Source organism: Lonchura striata, chromosome 1, assembly GCF_046129695.1.
Source record: "Lonchura striata isolate bLonStr1 chromosome 1, bLonStr1.mat, whole genome shotgun sequence".
Taxonomy (NCBI): domain Eukaryota; kingdom Metazoa; phylum Chordata; class Aves; order Passeriformes; family Estrildidae; genus Lonchura; species Lonchura striata.
Window position 1 is genome coordinate 59,242,670 of NC_134603.1, and position 26,206 is coordinate 59,268,875.

Below are 26,206 nucleotides of genomic sequence, written 5' to 3' on the forward strand. Positions count from 1 at the left end.
AAGCTGGTACACTTCCAGTTTTGAAGATGGAAACAGCTTTGCTGATCCCAACTCCTCACCACATCTAGTCCTCATCATTTACTACAACTGAGCATTTACATCAGTTTACGTCAGTTTGTAAACTCTTATTCTTTCTTCTGCTTATTCCTTCTTTTGAATCTAGTTAATTAGTTGTAGTGAACCTCACAATAACTATGTAAGGCAAGAAAAGTCACAGTCATTATGAAAAAAAAGTTATTTTTAAAACAAACAAACAGCTCTTTACATTCTCCTTGCCTTTTTCATTGTCCCAACATCTCTGATCCCCACTCTTTAGTTCTTCTCAGTTTTCTTTATACATTCAGTGCACAGACTCAGGCAAAGTCGAAAAATTTCCTTTAGGCAGAAACTCTTGCCCAAGAAATTCATACTCCCTTAACCTAAACATAAAATTCAGACTTCAATTAAACTACTGTGAATTTCATACAGCTGAATATTGCTGGCACTTGCACTGTGCTAAATGTTTTCTGGCTGCTTAGTGTTTGACTTCAAAGTGAGGTACAGTTTTACCCTGGAAATCCTCTTAACAGACAAAACATAAAACTTTTAAGACAGTGGAGTACTTTCAGTATTGTGGTGAAGTACAATCCTCATTTTCAAACAAATCAGAAGTGTAAGTGCCATAGCAGCTCTTCTAAAAATCTCTTCATTTGGTTTACCTAAAAAATGTTATTGTAGTGTCGTACTCCTGCATTTGCAGTGAGAAGTGCCTTTAAAATGGAGCTGAATTTTTAATGCCTATTTTGGTTCAAAATTGATCTACAGCTACTGATAGTAAATTTAAGCTGTAATGTTAAGAACATAAACCTATATTTTTAGTAGAAATTGTTTCTATGTAACCTAATTATCCAGGTTACTATCTGAGTCATCTTGTTACTAGGCTGAAAAAAAAAACAAGAAAAACAAAGCAATACTTTGTCTAACATTACTGAATCACAAGAAATGAATTATTTTCTGTGTAAAGCAGTGGTTTATAGTATCACACTGCTACAGACAATGCTTTCAAAATAAACATATTTAGATCTCAGACTCTCATTGTAAGTAGCTTTCTTGAATTTTTTCTAAACTTCACTTTAAAATTAAGTATGAGAAATTTAATGAATGAGCTCAGTTAAAGTTGCCTCCAAATTCTGGGCTGACAGGTTTCTATAATCCAAGTAGAAAGGCACAAGGAGGGATAGTGAGGGGTTTCTCTATCCCTCTGCTAGTCTTATCAAACTCCAATCCTTGCCAATTTATTCTTTTCCATTCCACAGACTCTCTGTGCAAGAGATGGCTGCAGCCTCAAAATGGAGAATCACCACTGAACAAGTTTCACCTTTTCTTTTGAAACTCCCTGTGAGGAGGTTTTCCATTCCCCCAAAGCTGGAAACAGATGAACAACAGCCCCTTTTTTACCATGGCTGTCTTGTTGCAGGTGGGTGCTATTCTACCTTTTCTAACCAAGCTCCTTCCTGAATCTAAGAGGATCTAAAAAATCCCTCACTTGATGTGGCCTGTCCTCTAAGACTCGGGGTGATAATGGGTCAGTACAGTCTAAAGATAGATCAGCTTGCTCTAACAGCTTAATAGCTCGTTACAGGCAGCTGTAGCACTTAATGAGGCAAAGAACAACAAACTCGGCTCCTTCGAGGTTCTGCTCCCAACTGCTGGGAGTGGCATTTGCCAACTTGGACAAAAAAAAAAAAAAAAAACACTACAAAACAAAACCAAAACAAAACAAACTAAAAACCAAAATAAACAAAAAACCAAACAAAAAACCAAACCAAACCAAAAAAAAAAAACAGACAGAAAACTTAGAGAAAGAGAAAAATCCTCATTTGACTACTCATCACTAAGTTAATCTCAGAGCTGATGACAGTATCTGCATCTGCCAGGTGCAAAGGCTGTGTCTGTCAGGTGATGCTGGCCAGAGACAGGGTAAATCAAGTCTGCCTACTCACTCACTGAACTGGTTATCAGGACAGGCTCTCCAGCAAACTGCTGGAAATGGATGCCACCTCCACCACATTTGATGATCAGTTTAAAGGGAAAAGAGGAAAGCTGTTTGACTGGCAGCTCTTTTCCTTTTCCTTTGCTGAACTCCAACACCAGATTAGCAGCCTGGCAGACAGTTACAGGTCTTCACCCATTCTCAACTTACGTGTTCTATCAAGTACTGCCAAGAAAGAGCCCTGACACTGCTCTGCAGCCTCGGGATACACGGTTTGGAAGAACGCAGAAGCTCGACCTTCTTAATTAGTTAATTCCCCAGAAGGAGTTCATTCCACAAACATCTGCTCTTCCAGGGAACGTCAAGCTTTGCTGGAAGAAGCAAAACCAGTAACAGATCCACAGTATTCATAGGGCTGACATTTTTAAATAAAACTTGCATGGCAGTTACTTTAAGGGCCTTTTTCTTTAAGCAACCTTGTCACAACTCATCCATTTGGGACTCAAGAGGAGTACCACCTACATCACTGAGACATCGGTACTCTTGATACACGTCATTCAGATTTGAAAAGTCTGCAGGTTTGTATTTTGCAGGGAAGAAGTAGTAAAGGAGAGGCTACTGCAGGCATATCAAAGAAAAAAAAGAAAAATGCTAATACTGCTGGATCATCACAGTCACTGGGTTCAAACATCTTTCTGTATTGAAAAGTATTTTTGAGTATACTTTGAACCTGACAGGAAATCACCAAAATTTCTTCAGTGCTTCCCCTGTGAGCCAAACAAGTCGGGAATAGAAATGTATGAGCCACTGCCCCAAGTGCTCCAATGGTACTCTGAGGCTCATCAGACTGTGCTGAGCACTGAAGCATCCCTGAAGCGCTATAAAACTTCAGTTAGAACTTGTAATTCAGAAATCTCCCAGTGACCCCATTATCAGTGTAGCATAGAGGAAACAGGGCTGGTCTTGCTATATGAAGGCAATGACTATTCAGGGAGCTTTAATCAGAAGGAATTTAACTGAACAAACAGCCGTGGCTCCCAGAGAAAGGCAGAGTACTTTTAAAAATTGAAAGTAGCTGAGCGTATGCTCTAGAACAATAAGATAGAATTATTATACTAAAACCCTTTAATTAATGCATGCGACAGAAGCTGTGATTTTTAAACCCTAATCTCCCTGTCATTTCAGTTTTTAAGAAATAGTAAGAAGCACCCATCTGCTCAAGCTGCCACACGAGGCCCAAAGTTCTGTTCTCACACCAGTTTCGTGCCGGATGTCTCAATAAATTCACTGCTTATTTACATCAGCCAAAATGGAGCAGAAAGCTGCTAATCTCCTAAATTTGCCCTTGTGCTGAAACAAAATATATTTTGCTGCTACACACAGCATTCTTCCCCCTAAAAGCAGGGGTTTGTCTCCCCCTCCCCCCAAAAAACAAAACCCATAGGGCGTTTCTAAAACCCTGACAGATGTTTAATTACAGAGGCACTAGCGAGCATTATTTTGAGAAGCTCAAGCACAGAACGACTGTATCTGACGACCAAATGGCTAAAGTGTCTGCAGTACCACTAGCAAAGCAAAAAAACTCTGCTAATCAACGTTTTGCTAATTCGAACAACTAATAATTGATATGCAAGCAAAAAGCTGCCGATAGCGCAACACATCTGAATAACCATTTAACAGAAGGAATCTATGGTGCAATCTCATTTTACCAGGGGTGTATTAGGAAATACAGCAAACAGCAGTCAGAGCCTTGTTGTGAAATACCAAACCCAACTCTTACTCTCAGCATCTAAGAACAAAGTACCTTTTGTAATGCAGGTTTCTCCCCCGTTCTGCATTTATTAATTCATTAACTTCATTCATTTAAATAGGTCCTTTAGTCACTGATGTAAATGAACAGGGAACTACAGTATGCCTGTGGGCTGTGTGGCAGGAAGAGAATAGAGATGGCACTGCTTTCTCCACTGTTATTTCCAGCTGTTTCTTACAAATTTCTCACCGACTCCCTGGAAGTTCTCACACTAGGCTCCAATTAAAAAACTTTGTTTTATTCAGAGAGAAATTCCTTGTTAGCACTATTAAAAAATAAACAAAACCCAAAAATCCAGTCACACAGACCTTTGACTAAAATTTCTTGGCTATGCCTCTGAGTGGAGTGGAACCTGCACCTTTGCTGAGTCAAATTCAGTAGTGAATAATCTTCATCCTTTATCCACCCTCAGAGCTGAGCGAGGCGTACGCGCCTTGCTGTGCTGTAGAATTGTGTACTGAGCACGCAGCAACATGAAATATTGTCCTAACAGATTTAAGCATGCCTCAAAGCACATTGTTCTGACAGCGCCTGGGTCTCCGTCATCACTCTCGTAACTATCAATGATTCTGGTTAATTTTACAATCATAAGAGGTACAAGCCTCCATCTGGTTAGTCTACATATTGCTGCAGAGTTGGAATCACACTGATCAACAAAATATGTTGGCTAGTAATGCTTTGTTAAGGTGGACTGATGAGTGGAAAACAGTCCTGCTTTCAGCTACACTGAAGACCCACAGCAAATGCAAGGGAGCAGAGCACGAGGATTGGTGCTCCCTGGGGAAAGGTGCCTGGCACTCTAGGGCTGCTGGGGGAGGCCAGACAAATCAGGATTCAGGTGTGCCAGCAGGTCTGCTTAGTAACCTAACACACTGGTGCAGTCTCTTGAATGCCTGCAATGCATAAAGCAACAGCCTGCCACAGCTCTTTCCCTGGAATGAAGCTGAAGGGAAGAGAGTTCCTGCTTTAATGCCTGTGGCTGAAGCAATCTTGTGAGCACAAGTGGCAGGGTTTCCAAACACCTCTTGTTCCCTGCTTGCTCAAACCCCAAGAGTACCCTCACCTGCAAGTGAATCGTGGTGTAGCTGCCACTACAGAGCAAGTCACCACCATTGCCATCATCCCTCATTAAGAAGCCCTGGCTCACAGATTTTAGGGGGTGTCAATGCATGAATCCTCACACCAAGAGTACCAAGGTTACATCTGTGCCAGCAGCCAAAACCAGACACCCACAGAACTGTCAGCATGGATAGAGACACCGTGGCAAGACTGCTATTTGTGTTGTTATAGCCCTTCCTTTACACAAAAGGTAGCTGGAAGTGTCACCTGGCTGACAGTGTTGCATCTGCATCTGGAGTCCCCTTTCACCAGACCTACAGGGCTCACAGGATAAAACTGCTCTAAGCCTAACATACCTAACACAGACAACTCTGCTGGCAGAACCTGCAATGCAGAATGCATCTAAGTCTCCTGTGAAACAGGTATTTCCTGCTTACTTCCAATTCTGGTTTACTTTTGGATGTTGTCACAACTAGGACTCCCCTCCATTCCCTTCTGTCTTCCAGCACAGGAGCCAGTGTTGATTTCTCCCAAGTCTCACTCAACTGCATTCTTACCTTCTAATCAGGCTTTTTCTCTAACTCCTGGTAAGCAGCATGTTTAAATGCAGAAAACTGTTTTTACAGATCTTTACCTACAGCTCTTCTCAAACAAATTTACAAAAACAAAAATTACTGTGTTTATATACAATATACTCCATAAGCAAAAGAAATAACAGATTCAGAAGCCTTTTCTTATTCTGAACTTCAGAAAACACTTCTCCAGTAAGACCCTAGGTAAAGTAATTTAAATGCTCTTAAATCAGCTTATTCTCAACACTAAATTTGCATCCGCGGCTCTTCACAGCACAGTATGTGTAATGTAGAATTATACAAAGGAACTCCCTTAAACAGCAGTTAAGAAGCAAAACACCTCAACCCTTATACTGTTTTGACCTTCTTTTTGCATTAACCTACAAGGCAAACAGAAGCAGTCCACGAGCAAAGGGCAAGCAACACTTTTTTCTCTGCTTTTGTTGAGAACTCCTCTTCCCATAGCTCTACTCACCATCAGGCACAGCACAGAATCCCCCAACCATGTTTTATTTCATTCGTCTAGCACTATTCTAAATAGGTACAAAAAGTCTGCTGTGATTCCACTGAATTCCTCAATGCTACAACTAGCAGCCTCAAAAGAAAGAGAACTAGTCCAAAGAACCTAAATATAAAAACCAGTAAATTTAGAGCCTCTCCTAGCTCTGGACAGCTGGAGTTTTAAAAAAACACAGTAGCTCCGTAGCTTAAGCAATGAAAAACAGGTTACAGAACTCAGCAACAGGAATTAATAAAAATGACCAAGGGTCATCTGTAGCCTATCAATCACTGTATCATTTACAGTTCATATTACAGTAGAAAGGTATGAATGTTGTCAGTGCTATACACTGGCTACTCAGATCTATCATGAATAATTGATAGAGGTCATCCATCTGAGTCCCAGCCTATTAGTCAAAACTCTAAACCTGCTGTTCCCCAACAGTAGAGCACTACAGATGAAGGATAGAGGGGCACTTAGAGGGAACTATTTTCAACGATGCAAGCAGTCGTAAGGGAATGCAGATGATCTGAAAACAAAAGCTGAATTTTTCAGAGACCTAAGACACTACTCTTTGTGAATCAGCAAAACAGCATTTCATCTATACCTGTTTTGTACAATTTACTGCCAAGAATAAAATCCATAAGGCAAATCTTAACTCAAGGTTCTTAAATCTCAAGTCTTAAATCTCTTAAAAGGTTGAGAAGTTGAGAAGAGTCTTTGAGCTGATGGCTTGGAAGTGCATTTGCCTCACACTCCTTTAGATATTTTGCACTGAGCATCCACTATGTCTCATTCTGACAAAGTGACTTTGAACTAAAATCAAAGAATAAAATCCTTTGTGTAATAAACCAAAGTTTTGCTATTACTTTTAAAATGAGTAAGTAATAAACCAGGAATAGCTATATTCCTGAATACACTGGGTGCTTGAGGAACTAAGACTTGCAACATGATCTATACTGTATTAACCCTGACATAGACATTACCCAAGTAACTTACTCCATTAACTGTATTAATTCTAATGGCAGCAAATGGCAGCACACCTTAGAAATTTGGAGCAAGGTTAATACACCAAATAAGCATCTACTAACTACAAACAGTCCTACTAACTAGTGCCTTGTTTGTTTACTTACAATTCACCATGACTGAACTGAAGAATCACCATCCTGACTCTCTCAGTCCATCCTGCAGGGTGCAGAACAGATCATAATTTCATTTTAGCTCCAAGGTCAAGCTCACTTAGCTGACTTTGTATGTAAATAATCCTTTACGACGATGCCTGGGACACAGAATAGGATTGTCTACAAACAGCAGCCCCACTTTTTAATATTTACAACAGCAGTTCAGCAGTGGCATTTGAAACAGCCATGATATAGTTACATTCTGACAGGCAACACCTGAAATGCGTTCCCCCCTAACTTTGCACATCCTAGGAATCAACAAAAAATTTAACATTTTTTTCCAATAAATTCAGAGGCAGGTAGCCAAAGTACAGTTTTCTCTGCAAATTTACGGATAACAGAGCCTACTTTTAATTCCCTTTGCTGAAATACAAGGCTCTGTCTAGACACCAGCCTTAAGGCACTCTCTTTGCATATAAGGCAGGTCAGGGTATACTGGAAACATAAGGATTGTCAAAAAACCTGTTTGGGCTTTGGCAAAGTAGTAGTACATATTCTGTAGACAGCACAGTTCTTAGGCTTCTGTCTGACAGAAGCAAAAAGATGCTACAGTATTTTTGACAAACTCAAGCTTTCCTTGCCAAAAAGCCATCCTCTTCCCAACTCAGCCTGTTAGGAAACCAACCTGAAGGAGGCAAACCTCTGCCTTTTCTTACCCAGAGATAAATTTTGCTTATTTTGACTGACTCTTAGAGGCTGCCTACTTTGGACTTGCAGGCTCCAAGATCAGCAATACTGGTTTTATACTGGACTTTTTACAACCCGCCACTCATCCTTTCCACCAACCCAATGGAGTCACATTTTGACCAGAAACTAATTAACATCCTTGCCTGAACACACCAGAAGAGCCTCTTCTCTCATGCTTCCTGTAAAGAGAAAAACACAATCCCACTCTCATCTTCACTCCAAAATATTTTTCTAACACCAAGCTCTTGTTCAACAGCTTGTGTGCAGTGGTCAGGCTGTAGACACCTTTCACATATACAGTCAGTGGTTGCTTTTGATGGGTCAGACTCTGAGCTATTCCACTCCCAAGGCTTATGAATACAGACTTCCAGGCAAGTCTGGAATTTGGTTTGAAACACTGATTTGGAGACAGGGCAGTTGAAGAGACTGCATAGTTTCCACTAAGAAATTTACAGCTGAATTGGCTGAGTGGTTGGTAAGGCAGCAGGGTGAGGTGAAAACAAGACGGAGGGAAACAGATTTGACAGCAAACAAGTAATTAATCACTCACTTAACTCTGTTGCTTCCACATAATTTCTCAGCTAGTTAAAATGCCCATGTGATACTTGACATGGACAGACAAATACGAACAGCAGCATTTAGTAAATTAGTTATTAAGATTAGTTTTGCCTTACAACAGCTGAGCAAAATACAAGATATTAAGCTCAAACTTCATAATGTAGGAAATAAATAACTGCACTTTAAAGAAAGCCCAGTAAAATTACTACACCATCAGAAGGTAGTAATTTATTAATTATGTGATGATCATGTATTTCTGTTCTTTTTAGCTAGGCCTGGAGATGAAATATGAGCCTTATATGGAAAGAAACTTTGATGACAGTCATTTATTTGGGAAAGCTTTTCCAGCCTTTTTGTTTCACACAAATTATTTGAATGTTTAAAGTATTGAAATAGTTTAATATCTAGGTATTAATAAAGAGATGGTGGCTTTTCCATCTTTCATATTTATTAAGTTTTTGGTGAAAATGTGGCTGCTGGCTTATAAGCAATTCAAAAATAATATATATACAAGCAGGCAGCCATTTTCACAGTCTGGCAAGTAACAGATTTCCATAAATAACAAAGAATACAGGGTCATGGTATCAGCTGTTCAGAAATTTTAAAAAGTCAGATTGCTTCTATTTTTGCAGTAACTATTTGCTGGATTATTTTTATTTGTGGCTTGAAACAGAATCTAGAAATATTTTCCCTAAACTTTAGACATTATGCTCCTGACTGACTGGCTTTCTTTCTGCTCTTTTTTCACTTGACTTCCATGTATCTGTGTCCAGTCTGAGGGCAGGGAATGCCACTGGCTCAGAAGCTGGGCCTGCAAAAGTCTGTGAACATCTGAATATGCTCCTCGTGCATTTATATGCCCAGATTGCACAGATATTGGGTTATTTGTTCACATAGGTGGTCAGCTGCCCAGTTACCTGGCTCTTCAGATGCAGCATTAATTGCACTGTACATCAGTTTTAGGTAATTAGACACAGCTGTATGCTTTAAAATGCTAATACACAGTGGGAAATCCTTCTGGAAGATTTTGGTCATTAACACTTCTAGAGTTCTCATATATACCATTATCTACTCCTTAATTCTCTGTTTTGATCCTTGTTTAAAGTTCTCTTTTACTTTTCCCCTGGGGACTCTGCCAAGCTTTCCACTTGAAAATGATTTTGTGACATTGTGACTCTGCCTCTTTCTAATAGAAGAAAAATCATATATATAATTCTGTGAAAATGGAAGCCATATTCTTAAAAGATACAAGGAAAAATAATTTTTTTTAAAAAAAGTATTTTTGACCAGCGAAGCTGATGGACAAAATGAGGTTACTTGGTGTTTTTCTTTTAAATGACATATGAAATAATGCATTTCACATACTTCTTCCTCCCTAGAAAAGCTGACCATTTTTCTAGAAAGAGACAGGAAGCTCCTCTTCTGGGAAAAAAACCCCTAAAAACAACAAACACCAAAATTGTCTCCGATCTGCTCAATTAATTTTCTTCCACAAACACAGATTACAAGCCATGTTAGCTCAGAACCAGACTTTGACAATCTCATTCCCTCATGAACTAAAAAAACTAAAACCAAAGGAAAAAAAAACCCCAAAAAACCCTATGCTACAGTTATTAATCAAAATTATGAGACTATTCTTGTTATTGCTTATGTGAAAATATAAACAAGTTGTGTCTCAGACTTCTTGAAAAAATGGCTTGTTTCATTTTGTTCTATTGGGGAGGTGCAAACAAAAAGGGAAGAGATTACACTGATGATTGTGAAAGCATGAAAACTCAATGAGCAAAAAGGCATACACAGAAATAAATACAGCACAAATAAATATAGTTTATATTCTTATATATAAGAATAAAATTAAACGGGTTTATCCGGTTTGACTGCATATCTGGCATCCCAGAACCAGAATACAGTATTAGTTAAAGAAAATGATCAAGCAATTTCTTCTTTGTTCTCAGGAGTCCAGAGAAAAGAACACTGTAAGAAGAGCAGTGATAACATGGTAACCCCAGAAATTAGAGAAGTGTATATTGCTTTAATTTTGATTCATGAGTGAGAATTTCTTTTCTTCCTTTTTTTTCCCCTAACTGCCACTAACTGTATTTCTGGTGTTCTGCTTCAAGGGAGCACCAAGCTACTAGGGGATTTCCTAAGTGGGATTACCCGTGTTTCTTCAGTTCCTGCTGGCTGCTTACAGTTGCACCTGTGACAACTTAACCAAGTTGGTTGTCAATGACCTGCAACGAAACGTGAAGATTTAAGCTCTGTCAGAAACAAAGCACATGGATAAAACGTAACCTCAGGGTGGGATTGCTTCCTTTGGCTGAAATCTGTAAGGATTTCTAGGTCCTAGGAAAGAACAGAAAATCTAAGCTCGCCTAAAAACTTCCACCTTTTTCTCAGGAGTCTTGCTTCTCCATTCTGCTTCTCCTGAGGTGTAGTACAGTGCAGAATATAATTAACTCTTGAGTAAGAGAAGAATGGGAAAACAGTTTCCCTTCTCTTCTCAGGAAAAGCCTTTTGGGGTGTGAGGGTGGGCGTCAAAACAGAATAGTGCCAAAGCTTAAAGTAAATAGAGGCACAATTAAGCTTTCATACAACATCTGTATCACATTTACACATGCACTCACTTCCAGGGAAGCGACAGACATCAAAACTAATGGAGAACATCCCGACTCTCCAAATGCAGGAAGAACACTGCAGCTTTCCCAGCTGTGCTCTTGGGACTGTAAAACAAGAGACTGGCAAAGGAGCCTATTTTTTACTGCTTTTGCTATTGGTTTTGGCCAGGTAGAGTCACAAAATTCTTAAACACAGTTATACTACTGCACTGAGAGAATTATGTACTCCAAGACTACTGGAAAACAATAGCTGCAGAATAAGCCTCATCATCCTCTGGATGTTATGCACAGTAATTGGTTCCAGGGTCAACACTGTGATGCTACAAAAAAGGGCTGTAGCTTAAGGGTAAAAAATAAACACCAGGAGTTAATGGAAGTTCTGTTAATATATAAATGCCCCCAAAAATCAAAGAAAGACAGAAAATAAAATATTCTGTATAAACAAAACTGATTATGAATCCAACATGCAACCTTAGTTCTCAACAAGCTGTTCATTTCATTAAAGAAACAAAGCAAGTATTTCAAGTCACTGTAACAAGAAAGCAACACATTAAGATTTTTAGCCTATACATACACTCTGCTTGCCATGGGTGCCAATTTATTTGTGTATAAAATACAAAGAAAGGTGTCTGAAATTACAGTATTATTCACAAAATACCATTATTAGGGCATAGGCAACTATGTTCAAAACACCACGTGTGATTGCTCCACTGAATCTAAACATCTGGGGCAAGTTATCCATCTGGCTTTTGTGCCTTTGAAATGACATGCTACATTTAAGCTAAGAGGTCCAGTCACACCAGTTTTAAGTAATCATGTTTTCATAGTCCAGCACTTCATCATTTTGAATCTTTCATTCAGTAACACTTTTGATAAAAATACATTTAATCCTTTTCCCCACACAGCAGGAAAGTGAAACAGATACAGAGGTACAAATGTTTTCTTTCTAAATATTTCTCCAAATATAACAATTATCTCCTGCCATTCAAGCACTCAGATGAAAAGGTACGAAGGAACATCATTATCCTTGTGATTTGCCAGGTTAAACACTAAGATGCAACACATCAAAATGGAATCCCTCATTAGTATGTTTCCCTATTGCTTCTCCTTCCCTTTTCCATTTCCACTGTTCTCAGGACCTGAAAGAAACTTTCACCTGCTTTTCTTCCACCTGCTCTGCTGCTGTGCACAGATTCAGATGCTGGGACTGCTTATGCAGGGTTGTAGCAGGGGCACTGTGTTCCCCAATTCACTCCCACCTCCTAACATGAGCAGGATGACACTGAGTTACAGCACTTTTTTCTTTGGTGCTCCACTTTTTCTCTGTGGTCACTCATTTCCTTCCTTTAAACAACACTGTTCCCAAATGCCAGCTGTGCCCACATAGGATGAGTTCCCACAGCATGCCAACCTCCTTGGCACATGCTGCTCCAGGCCTTGGCTATCCTTATGGATCTCCTCCCATTACTAAACTAACACTGACACCATTTATACAAACACAGCATGCTTTTACCTCCAGCTTACTTCCTTGTGCCATTGATTCGGCTCTTTTTCAAGGCTGCTCCTAAGGCTCCCTACTCCTACATAAACCACCTGTGGTTTGCAGCTGACAAGAGCCTGAAATCCAGACCCTTCAAGACAAACTCTTCTATCACTTCCTTCAGCTCACAAACACAATGGTTGCATCAAAGAAAAATACCCCCAGCCAGGTCCCATCCATCACCCAGCTCTCAGCAGCACCAGCCTGAGTGCCTGGTTTGCCCACAACAACACCAGGATACCATCATAAAATGGCACTTTGGCTCACTCCCAGTTGGGACCCTCAACAGAAGAAACATGGATTGGTAATCCTACAATGCATATGCTGTGAGATAACCTTGATATCATGCATCAGATCAAACATGTGCATGTCAGAAAGCAAATTCACAGATAGGGCAGTTACTGCAGAAAACCACACTTCTGGCTTATGCTTTAGCATGGCTTTCACTCCCCACTACAACAGGGATCTCTGGAGAGTTGTCAGCAACAGAGACCTGCTTGGAACTATCAACGGGCTTCCAGAAGAAGCTGTTTACATCATCTGAATGCACCTCTAATAGTAACACACCATCCTTTTACCATGTAGATCTATTTATTTATACTTGACACATAAACTCAAACACTTTCTGAGTTTTTGTCTTTCTCCATCCTTTTTCTGCTTGATGGACTTTTTAATTACATTATGGTTTTGGCCCTTTCCAACCTTCCTTTCTTCCCTAGATATCAGGTTTCTTTCCTTTTGGCTTCTAAAGGCCACAAAGAAAGTTGCAAAACTGGAATTTGAGTAAATACTTTATGAAGAATACTTTCCATGATGCCTTGGTTGAGTGAAGTCAGCATTTCAAGTTACTGAATATATGCTAAGACACATTTTTTTAAACACAATTGTGCTCGAGTATAATTGACCAAGAAATGTCAGAATAGCACAAAATCTTACTTGGCACATAAAAACTTCATTATGAATTAATAGCATCTCATTTCCATTAGCAGCCTTAGTATTAAGACATTAGTGTACTAATAACGCCTAAGATTAAAAAAATCCTAATAACTTGCAAAATTGTATTATTATATTTGAATTATAACTGATGTGTCCTATCTGTGTGTATTAAACTAAAAAAAGCACAACACTCCCTACTTCCACAAAAATAACAGCACTGAGGCTTCCTTGTTAGCATTACAGTAGCAAGTAAGTGATCCTCACTTCTGCACACCTATTTTGTTGTCCCAGAACAATCCAAGTAAAGATTAATTTTTTCCTGTTACAATTTATTTGTCATTCTGTGTTTGGCTATTTTTTAAAGCTTCTCCAGGTTTCAACAGTACTTAAGGTTAAGACATTTCTGGGAAATTGCTGTGCATGTGGATACACATATGCGCAAGGACAAGAAACTTCTGCAAAGTATTATAAGGGGTTTAGGATTAATATGTTCCATGTGCAGTGTAAGCTGTACTTCCTGAATTCTCTTTTAAGGGAAGAGACAGATCTGTTTGATTCATTATCTAGCAAAAAAAGGCTTTACTACATACTGAATAAAGGCTAAATCACAGAAAACTGATCATACCCTTGGTTCAGTAAGGATATGAACCTACCAAGACATGCAAAAGGCAACAAGGATACACAGCATCAGCTCCACTACCTTGGGGTACAGCAGGCATAGGAAGAGATGAAGTCTTTCATATTCCAATATCATCCTGAGTCATTGCATTCAGTCTTTCACCATCATGACACTGGTGAAAGACCTCTACTGTCAAAACACCCAGAAAATGCTTCACAGGAGGAGAGAGACAAGAAAAAAAATACAAACCTTTAGACCTGAGGTTCACATTTCCCAAAGAACCAATATATTTCTATTGTGGTTATGCTTTTTTCTCCCCCCCAAATATTTAGGTTTTGCTGACAACAGCTTGCCTCAAATGCTATTTAAGCAGTAAGACATCACAAGACATATGCTATCCTAAGATAACACACACCTCTGAAGTGCTGTTAGGTGTAGCTGATGCCTTCAACTGCCTGGTGAATTTGTTATCTCAAAGAAACACAAGGTTTGGAAATGCCTTATATTACAAACTAACCCTAAATTTAGTATTTAAATAAATAAATAAGATCTATGATTTTGCATCCTGTAATTAAAAAAAAAGAAGAGATCTGACTTGGAGTAAATCCTAACTTCTGGCTCCCTAATAAAACTAAACTTTTTAGCTTTATACCTGTGATATGACAAAAATAAACATTTTAATGGCTATTTGTTTTTCTCTTATTTGAAGTAACAAAGATAAAGAAGTAATAACTGAGATTTGAAATTATCCACCTTGAAAACAAAGTTCTGAAAGCAAGAGGGCAAATCTTTTTCCATGGGTCCAGTACAAGGATGAGTATCTCATGCTCTATATGCATGTTAAGTAAGCACCCCTATCAAAGCTATAATAATTATCAATTGAGTGAGTACTTTTGCCTTTCACATGGACACCTTCTCAATAGAGATTTTGCACTTTAAAGGATGAAGGGTTGGATTTTTGCCCTCAGCATTGCTAAAGCATAACTGGAGGCATCAACAGAGTACCCACAAAAAACAATTCTGAGACTTGCTCCTCCCGTAGTCTTATCCCCTGTAAAGTTTACATGCTATGGTGCATCTCAGGATATGCAATTTAAACCGCCATTGATTAGAGAAAATAAAGATTTCCCTATTCTTCTCTAATCTCAGACCATTAGGTGCCAAGTGGTTCAACAAAGCAGGTAACAATGATTCCAATCTTACTGCTCATATGCTTAAAATCAAGCCAGCAGTTATAACTATTGCTGTATCAAGGCCAAAGTATTCTGCAATTTTGCAGTCCAAACCCATGCTGTCTATAAACAAGAAAAACAAATTCACCATGAAAGTAAGTTCCCTACATATTTACAAATCCATTCAGGGTATTGAAAATGATGTCTATCAGTCTGTTACAAAATATGGGACACTAGCAATCACACACCAAGTACAAGGATCCAAAAGTCTCATTCAAGGCCTAAGGCACTGAAAATTATAATGCAAAACTCCAAGTCTTCCTCCACAGTTTCTATAATATTCACTATATGCTTTTCATGTCCCTAAAAAATACAGGCTTGCTGATGATAAATCTTGCAGGCAATCAAAAGAAAACTGAGACTAAGAAAAGCTATCAATGCTCCCATCACAAAGGGTTCCCTTAACTGCAGGAAAGTTGCTCCTGATTTTTACTGGTATGACAGGTACCACAGTCAGGCCCTTTTTTACGGTAAAGTAATCCAGTGCCTGAATGAGACTACTGGGTTAAAACGTAATAAAGTGAAGTCAAGTGAGACCTAGTAAAACTTGAATTTGTAAAACACACCTGCAGAAAACAAATTATCTACCAAGGCTAGGCCCAACCACACATTACTTTTATATCCTATGCAGCCCTGGGATTCCCCCACATTTCAGCTCCCGCAGAATTCAGCCCATCCCATCCACTGAGAGTACCTGCTACCAAACCTAATGTACTAAGAAAGAAAATCTGACTCTTGATTGAGGGGAAACTGTGAACCATAATGCTAAGAACTGCAAAAAGATTTAACATTAAAGACATTTATACAAGCCCCTCGTTAGCAGTCATTTACAGATCAGTAGAATCCCACCAAGCACAGTCATGGAGATACTGAAGTATTTGGGAATCAGATTAAAACACTACCATCACAATTTTCATTGCCTGAATACTGTTTTACTAGCTGGGGGAGGCAGTCCTCACTGATCAGAAACTGCTTGAAAATAAAAGCACTACACAATGTGATCTTTTGACTATAAATGTCACAAAGCAGTATTTCACATACTACAGTTTGATGTAATAGAAACATCCAGTACAAAGAATTACCAGAGATGCTAAACTGACTTTTACAAGGCAGCAAGGTCAGGGCAGGTGTCAAGAAATGAGGGATTTGTTAAAACTGAGGTTCTATGTAGCTGGATTTCCAAGTGCATACCCTTATATGTTACTATTTACTGAACAAGAGCTTTTTAGCTTTAGTATGAACACTGGAATCCTTGTGCAACTGACTTAAACATAAAGGGGTATTTCTGAATGCACAAACTGAAACCAAGACGGCCAATACATTTCCACACCCTTTGAAATATTTTTTTTAAATGCTAGTGTATGGTAAGTGTGGAATGGTGACTGACAGCTGAGGAAGAAATAAACAAAGGCACAAGCAATCCTTTGAAGCAGCTCTTGGGACAACATTTCCAAAAACTGTGGAAGGCATAGTATGAAGAAATAATCTTCGGCATTTTCTATAAGCTTCAGGGCAAAGCTTATCCTATTATGACCTACCTTTAAGAAACCACACTTCCTTGCTTCCTAAGAGATAAAATAAAGGTTGGGTAAACCTATCTCCCTTGTAGCATCTTGTACAATTTTTCTTCCATGCTGAGCTGTGTTTTGTTTGCTTGTATCACGGAAGTACAGCTACAATAAGCTACCTAAATAATACTTCTGTCTCACTGTGTCACTTGTTGTTGCATATGATAACCTGCAAAAAAGGAACACTAACGATTAAAGCTAAATACAGCAGAAGTATCTTTGAGATGCACAAAGTTCTTCGGCACTTAACACCCTCACTGAAATGCTTACAAGGAATAAAAGCAGTGCTACAGCTGGTCTAGTAACTTCAAAACACTGCAGAAGAAATTGTCTCTGAGCAACAATAAAGGCAATCTCTGACACGACAAGCCATTAATCTACCGAAGTATCCTAAGCTCAGCCAGCAATCCTTAGTTCTGACTTGAGCGGACTGTGTGTTATCTGTTCCTCATCACCATGCCCCATTTCAAGAGGAACTCGAATTGCTGTTCAACACTCTTGCTGGCCACCCACATTACACGGGACTGAGTAAAATAGGCCTTGGTTATGCAGAGCAAAGTGTGGTAATCAGTGACAGAGTGGAATTTACCTAAGATTCCTACAGGGCAATTGCTGCATGTTCCTTAGTCAGTATGATGTCAGGTTAATGGATAGCATTAAAGGGTACAGACTGCTTTATGCCAAAGCATTGCTGTCCTGTTCCAATCAAACACTTCCTGGATGGATTTGTTGAACCATAGCTCCCACCATCAGCCTAAAATACAGAAGGGGCAAGCAACTTCATGTGTGTGAGTTGCACCTGGCAAGGGAGGTTTCAATAACTTTCTAGATGTCCCATGGCTTTTTTCTTTTCCTCTCAGTACACACTGCACTCATCCTGGCTGCCAGAATTTTCTTGCTATCCATTTTATTGGGACAATCAGTATAATTTCTATTTTCTTCTGCTTCCTCAGTAGGTCTTCCCATTAAGATCAATCCACAGTTAAAGACGAATCAAAAAATACTGCTGAGGGCAACACCACAGGAATGTGTATACTCACACAGGAGACACCACTGCAGTCCTGAGGAGAGTACAAGAGTCCAAAAGGGAAGAAAAGGTAACAAGTGCTGCTGTGGAGATATACGCATGCTTGTACTGGTCAAAATGATGGTTCAGCCTGCAGCGTTTTGCAGAGAAGCCTCAGATCATGAGAAAGTACCACACTGCACACGGCCTTGCTAACATGCATCGCGATTGGACTATCATTACAGTCCATTACCTCGGACTTGCATTACAGCAAGGCAGATAGGAAAGAGGAATTTCTAAATTATATTATTAGATGTGCTCAAACTAGGTAACAAACTAGGTAACATGTCTAGTCCAAATCTGCTTTAAGGAACAGTTGAACTCTGCTAACTCTAAGTCCCAACTGACATCTAATGGATCTCTTACTACTAGCACAGGGTCTTTGCCTTTGCCCAACTTCCCCTATGATTTGAAGCATCAAATCATTTGCTTGTAATTCCAAGTCCCAAAGTTTCGTTGATCTCACTGGAGTTAAGAATTCAAACAACTAGTTTGAGTTGTAAAGCTTAAATAGTTTTATATTCCAACAAGCACCCCTTAGCAATGCCCAAATTAACTGGTGAATGTGTAATCACAGCATAACACTCTTATCATCAGTTCTGAGACACTGGTCCTTCTTGAAACTGCCTTATTTCTTGGAAGCCTCGAGCAAAAGTTATCAACTGTCCAGCACTGAAACATTCTCCAGTTTGTTACATGCTCCTTCAGCAAACTAAATATGCTAAATAACTTAAACATACTTAAGACTGTACATATAGAACAAGATATCATTTGGTGTAAAATGCCCCAAGAGCACTGCCCTTAGCAGTACGATACTGTGGGATTTACATTAAGCAAGAGTCTGGCATGAGAAGCTTCTAAAGTGTAATTAATCAAGATATGTAATAAAAATGTTTGATTTTTACACAGTGGAGAGACCTTCCCTTGCACACAGAGAAACAGTTTTTCATGTAAGAACAATGAAGTCCTGGTACTGAATACTGGCAGCTGTTCCATACAGTCATGCTAGCAACAGAAAACATTTACTAGAACTAGCTCTGTTCTCTGGAATTACTATACATTTTTATTTTTCTAATTTCATTTGCTTAGCTGTTTTATTCTTACTGTTCCTTTCCTCCCAAAAATTACAGCCTTGCTGCTTCACTAAAATATTAAAACAATTCTAAACAACTTTTACTTTTGAATTATTTTACATCAAAAGACTTCTAAAAAGATGCACTTTTCAATAAAGTTCCAGCTCCTGGAACATTATAGCTCATATCTGAGCAAAACAAAGTCCAAATTTATGCTTCATAAACCTCCCCTACTCTTCTTCCTCAGAAGTTGCTAATGTTATGTTCCTGTTCAAACATTCCAGTTTATATATAGGATTTTCATGTAAAAGGCCTGGGATAAATGTTATGTGTTATATCCCCAAGACTGTAAGCAATTCATAGGCAGTTGTCTCTTCTTCAGTTTACTAGAAAAGATACTAAATCAGTCTCTGGCCATGCTCTTCTAAGAGTTTTTGAAATGTAACAAACACAAAGAAAGAGGTCCAGACCTTCTGGTTTTCACATGGAAATCTTCTTGGAGTGACCCACCTGAGCAGAGCACATCATGAACCTTTACAGCTTCAGTGCAAGCCACCAGCATGCTGGCACTACTTTAGAGGGTCTGAACTCCGATGCCATTGCACACCTCTCTTCAGCCCCCCATCACCTCATCACATGGCTCAGCTCCCTTCACCAAGATCCTGCTTCTCCCCACCCATTCTCCTTTCTCTCCACACTGCACCTTACTCCCATCTCACTCCATGGTGCTTATGTTCTAAGCAGGTCCCACCATGCCACCAGTGATTCCTGACATCAAACCAAGCACAGCCACACACCACTGTTCTGTATTCACTGTTTGAGGTTTTTTTATATTCTGCACAGTCTTGTGTCCACCTCAGGCAGGTCACAAGCTTCTTGGGCTGAAAGTATTGGTACAGGGCCCAGCACAATAGTCATCACTCGCAGTCAGCCCCTTCCTGCACAGGCCAATGCAGTAAAAATGACATGTGTGCAATACAGGTGAATCAGTCTCTCCTTAAAGCATTTTGAAAAATCAGAAGAATCTGACAGAAGGTAAGAAAAGACCAAGAGAAGGGAGAGCAGAGGCAGGAGACAAAGGAAATAGAATACACAAGATGGTTTTCACTGGAAGCAGCATTCCAAGATCTCTCCTTTCCCTGATGCCTCTCCTTGACATGGCCATGGTAGAAGCAGCATTCCTCTCCTTTATTTCTATACAGTACTCCTTTTTTTGACTTTATTTTCCCCTCCTAGATTAATTTTAACATTTACTTCCAGCCCAGACTGACACTTACATGCAAGAAGTAGTACCACCTTTATGGAACTTCCTCACTGGCTGAGCTATCTCAGGTTTGTGCTTTTACTCCATGCTTGCCAAGAACTAAGAGGTATTTAAATTCTTTTCACTTCTTTCCCTCATCTTCCCACCTGCCAACAGCAGTCACAGCCTCAAAAATTATTCTTCCTTCTTCATTTCAGGACTGACATATAGCCTAATATAACAAACCCAAACACTTTTGCTGCTAAAACCACTATGGCAATGAAAGGGTCCATGCCTCAAAAATACTAACCATCAAATTACTTTCATATATCTAAAACTACATTTTAGGTGAGAAGCTAAAAGATTATAAGAATAGTGTTTTTCTTTCACTTTTATCAACACATATATAATCCCTCACTATTCTCTCAGTCATATCTCCAGGGCTCTTTTCAGGGGAAAATGAAAATCGTTTAAAAAACCCAACAAAAAACCTTGATTTGGGGAAGAGGTGGGCAACAACCTACAGATGGTTCACACAGCTTTGGATGCAACTCGGTGAACATTCAGATACAGTTTTGCAAGTGGCTTGAATGACAAGTAAAAATGAAGAATCATCTGGCAGGAATACCTCAAGAACATCCAAAGCCTGGTCTCAAGGAAGCAAACGTGCTCTGAGCCACCTCTTCCCACATGGCTGTCACACAAAGCACAAATACTCCCATGCATGATCTCTGCACGACAGGTATCACACAGCACACTATGTGTACATCTAGAAAACTCCTATTTACCCTCCTTCCAACCAGATTAAGCACACTTTGTAGTCAGCCCAGCAGCTGATAAACTGGGTTTGCAACGCTACACCCCAGCGCCTGAGAAATCATGATGCTACTCGACAAAGGCAGCAGAGGCAAATTCCAAACGTGTTAAAAGGAGTGCCTGCCCTGGAGGCTCTCAACCCCAATTCTTGTTCTTCTCCCAGTGTGCCTTGTCAATACTTCCCTGCTCCTGCCACCCTCAGCTCCTACACCTGCTGGCCCTAAGTGACCACAGATGCAAGACTGTGCATCAACAGTGCTCCTCAGATTATTAAGAATTAAATGCACAAAGAAATACTTCCAGCTGAGTCAAGGCCACAGCATTCAATACTTGGCAGTCTCAAAGCCCTTTTCTGACACAGGATAACATAGTAATGCATGAAAGGGGGAAACAGTAAAGACAGGAAAGTTAATTAAAAAAAAAAACCAACATATATTGTATAACCTTTTGAGTAGCACAAGCTTTTCCTGATTATGGCCTGAGTAAAAATAATACTTTAGCAATAAGGTCAGGAACAGGAACTGAGAGTCCTGCTCGTCTGCCTCCACTGGGGAGGAAGCCTTTCCATGGGGCTGGAGCTCTATTCTTGATGGAAAATCTTCACCTGGAAGACTAACTAAAAAAAGCTGCAGCAAAGGATAGCAAACTACAGCAGTTCTAGGACAAAATGTGCTTCAAGGCCAATACCAGAACACCTCATTTTTGCAGGCACATACATGAGGGCAGAATCTGGCCTATATTCTATACACCTTAAGTTACTGTTCATAGGGGAGAGGAAAAAAAACCTTTTTAGTTACAGCAGAATCTGCAAAAGAGTAAAATTAACCTTACAGCTTGCTGGACAGAAGGGCTCCAGTTCCTTAGAACACAATACCACCAGGGCAGTGTCAATAAACCTCCATACCAAAATGAGATAATTGGGAAACATTAGTCCTGAAGATTTACCTATGAAAACTCCTTTTAAGCATTACAAAACAAATAAGCAAAAAAAACTTCAAACTTTCTTTCAAATTAAAAAAAAACAAACAAACTGCCATTGGTAAAAAATGTTCCCTTCACTGAGACAGTAAATAACCTCTAGTAATAGGCAACATTTCTCTTGCTCTGCAATGTTTCTCATTAGCCAATTAAATACTTGATTAGCTCTTCAGCTGTGATGTTAGCAAATATAAAATGCAGCAGCCACCCTCCCAGCCCATCACTGCAAATATATCCCTTTTCCAAAATGTGCCTTTATTCAGGCCCATCAGTTTGCTGCTTCTTTACAGTTAAAGCAAACGAGGATCAATTTGGTACGCAAAGAAGTGAGTTTTCAGTCACTGGCATCAGTTAAGCCAGTAACTTTAATTCCTATGACAGCCAAGTGTTGTGTGACTAACTCTCCCCTTTCAGTCCCTTTCAGGAATCTCTCAGTCCTATAGCAAGGGCTCAAAGCCTGAGCTGAGGCAAGAAGCAGAACAGGCAAAAGATAGGAGACAACTCCTCCAGCTAGAAATAAAATATGGAGAGCATATAAGAACAGTTTTCCTATTTGAATATCATACGAAGAAGTGTTGCACTGTTTCCAGCCCAACTGCAGAGAGATGGTTTTCCATCACAGCAGTTCTGATTGCAGCATTGTACATTACCCTGGTGAAACATGGCAGCCCCATTTAACTCTAGACAAAGCTGCAATTTTATCACCACACTTTGTGTCAGCTGTACCGAAGTATCTCAGGTGATGGACTTGCACACAAAGTAGGCACGTACCGAAAAGGAAAATAAGTGTTCAAGAATCCAACAGCACACGGGAAAGGCAAACTGTGAGTCTTCTAAACGTGCAGGTAATCATACCGTAAATATTTAAGAATCTGTAAGACTCTAGCTTGTCACTAGACTTTCTGGAGTTGTTTTTTTTTTAAAGAAAGGTGAAAAAGCATAAAAAAACCCCTGGTGTTCTTGGATTAATTTGAATATATCCACCATTGCTTCAGAAATTTACGAAAAACATGTAACAATTCACAATTCTGGAAAATGTCGCTTTGCGGCTGTGGAGTCTGAAGCCAGGAGAAAGGGCAACATTATATAATATCCTGAAAGAGCAAGGTAATTGAATAAACCCACTCTCTTCCACAATGGTGCAGATTACTTCATCCACGATGGTCTTGAAAATGAGTTTAACTCTATAGATAACTATGTTCTTCAGAACAAAAGGAGTGAAAATGAGAGGAAACCGTTTTTGTTCACCAAACAGAAAACAAACAAAACCCAGCAGAAGGGCTAGTAAGGAAAGAATGGTTAATCTCACATTTCTAAAAGGGTATTATAAACAAAGCATGGTTAACAACAAAAATAAAGGATTAAAAAAAAAAAGACACGAAAGTGCTTAATGGTGTTCTTTTAAATATTTACTTTGCTGCTATTTGGAGAATAATTTGTTCCATTTAGTAGCATTGGGCTCAAAGGACTGCTTTAATCCAGAGAGATTAATTATAGCCTTTGGAGTTATAAACACAATTTGGGAAGTGAAGCGGAGAAGAGGAGAGAGACTCCTCTCACGCTGGCGTTTTAACAAGTTTATGTGCTTTGGGGCTATGCTACATAGGCTACACCTGTACACTGCAGACAGAACACCCATGAATTGTGGAAAAACAGCCCCCAAGACATCCAGGGGGCTATCCTGAATATCCTACAGTGTTGCTATAGGCAACTAAAATACTTCTCAGGTGTCCTTCATCAAAATACAAGTTCACCAGCACATTACAAAAACATCATCTCGCTTTTATTACCTGCACCAGAAAGGAGCTGCCACATTGAGACAAGCAGCAGACACGGGGCCTCTAAGACCTCTCATATTGCTTTCATGTATTTCTCTCTCTGGTCATCGCTGTGTCCCAGACCAGGTGGCACAGGGACCAGCAGCAATTACTAGAGCAAAGCTGGGAGCGATCTTACCTAGCAAGGGATTGGCTGCTCCCTCCTCCGAGCTCTCCTCAGCCCCCTCCTCTCCCAAGCCAGAGGTGGCCGAGTCCTCCGGGGCGGATGCAGAGCCCGGGGTGCTGGGCCCGCTGACAGACCCCGAGTCCCCTTCCTCGCTGCTGGAGCCGTAGCGGTCCGGCTGGGCGGCTGTCCCACCCTCGCTGCAGCTCCTCCGCTCCTTGCGGTGCACTCGTGAGTGCAGCACCATTTGGTGGTAGGTGCGGAAGACCTTCCCGCACTCAAAGCACTCAGTGGACTTGTTCTGGGTGGCCCGCCGGCTCTGCCGTGAGGCAGGGCGATAATCCAGATCCCCTGGGGCAAGCGGGCAGCTCTCCCCCGCTGGGACACTGCCAGTTTTCTCCAGGCGGCCACTGGTGCAGCTCTTCTTCTTAGGGTTGCTGGGTGAGTCCTGGTCCCGCTTGCGCTTCTCCTGGTTGACAAGGATATACTCCCTCTTATCCTTGTCGTAAGTCACATCTGCAACTGCCAGGGCCTCATCCCATCCCACATACTTCACATACTCTGAGGGCTCTACTACTTTTCCTTTGGTGGCCAGCTGCCAAGCTTGGTAGCTATTGACCGGATCCAGCTCAGCTACTCTTTTCCCAGGCTGTCCTCTCGTAACTCTATCCAGCCCTACAGACGGCCGTAGATTGAGACACTGCAAGAAAAACTGCTTGGTTACCGAGGAGCTCAGGCTCCCATCAGTCAAGCCCTCAGCTTTATCCCCAGTGCCGCCTGGCTGCACACGGTAGTGAACAGCATTATGCACTTTCAGGCTTTCCATATTTGTAAACAGATTTCCACACTTGGTGCAAACTTCGTACAGAGATAGGCCGGTCACAATTGTCTCCTCTTGTATCACGTCATTGATAGTGGCAATCAGATCCAAATCATTTTTTGGTTTGTTTTTGCTCCCAGACCTGGGGCCATGCGACTTCATGTGGTTTTTGAGAAACCAGGGCTCTTTGAATCTCCTGCCACAAATATGGCACCCGTGATCAAATGACCCCCTGTGCTTTTTCATGTGAGCTTTCAGGAACCAGGTTTGACTAAAGGTCTGACCACAGACTTCGCATGGGAACTCACCCACATTCAGCTCGCTCTTGCAGTTCTCGGTGTAGGTCTCCCCATTAGGGACCTGAGCTGTTATATGGTCTTTCTCTATGTGGTTTAACAGCGTCTCCTCCCTCAGGGTCATGTAGCTGCACAACCTGCACTTGAACGGTTTGTGGACCTGGTGCAGGTGCTGCTCTAGGTCCTTCTTCCTTTCAAATTTGTTTTTGCAGAAGGTACACTGGTAAGAGGTCAGCTTGTCATCCTCCTCAGCTGGTGCCATCTCTGTGACCTCCTTCTTGCTACTTCTCAACAAGATCTTGCTGCTATCAACCTGAGCGGTACCGTTCAAGATCTTGTTGCAGGCAGATGTACTTTTAGTGGGGCTGGTGCACCCACCAAGGCCCTCTGAAACACCCATCTCTCCCAGCTGTGCCTCTCCCACCTCTGTCTCGTGCCCCTGACTTAAAGTGCCTGTCCTGTGACTGCGGATGTGAATCTTCAGGTTGCCCTTTTGGGAAGCTCTGTGGTCACAGTAAGGGCATTTGTAGGGCTTCTCACCTGTGTGCTTCCTCATGTGCTGTGACAGGGAGCTCTGAAAAGGGAAACTTTTACCACAGATGCAACAGCTGTGGCACATGGTCTTGTCAGCATCCATGTCGTTTTTGCTCAGCTTGCCAAGGCTGAAGGATCTCCGTAACTCCATTTCTGCCTCTCTGCTCCGATCCATCTGTATTACTGCAACAGGGGGTAAGCGGGGCAGGAGGACAAAAGCATGTCTGGCAGCAGAGGAGGGCTGGACCGCGTTCTCAATCATACGGTTCTGCAAAGAGGTGTTTTATAGCTTCATTCTCAGGGTAAGGTTTCTCCTTTCAGTTGCTCCACAGAGTCCACAGCACCGATTTATTTCAGTATGCTTTGTAAGCGGACAGCATAGATCACCTGAAACAAGAACAAAATCATCCAAATGTACAGATTCTTAAATATAGTCAAACCTGTTCATGTTTTGAATTCAACGGCTTCCATCACTCACTCCGCACTCAGAAGTGCACCATATGACAATCAATTGCAACAAAAGGCAGTAGTTTCTCTTTTTGTTGATATTCTAGAATTCTGTGACAAGCATAATCACTAAATAAGTAA

At 40.6% G+C, this 26,206-nt stretch overlaps 1 protein-coding gene across 4 annotated transcripts in view; it reads right to left on the reverse strand.

Annotated features, from left to right (window-relative positions):
* The window catches only part of ZNF516 (zinc finger protein 516), a 101,752-nt gene that overhangs the window by 33,491 nt on the left and 42,055 nt on the right, over nucleotides 1-26,206 (reverse strand). For all 4 annotated transcript variants that reach the window (XM_021530855.3, XM_021530856.3, XM_021530858.3 and 1 more), the window contains exon 2: nucleotides 23,984-26,005. In XM_021530855.3, the coding sequence (XP_021386530.1) occupies nucleotides 23,984-25,880 (1,897 nt within the window). In that variant the 5' untranslated portion in view covers nucleotides 25,881-26,005. The remainder of the gene's footprint in view (nucleotides 1-23,983; nucleotides 26,006-26,206) is intronic.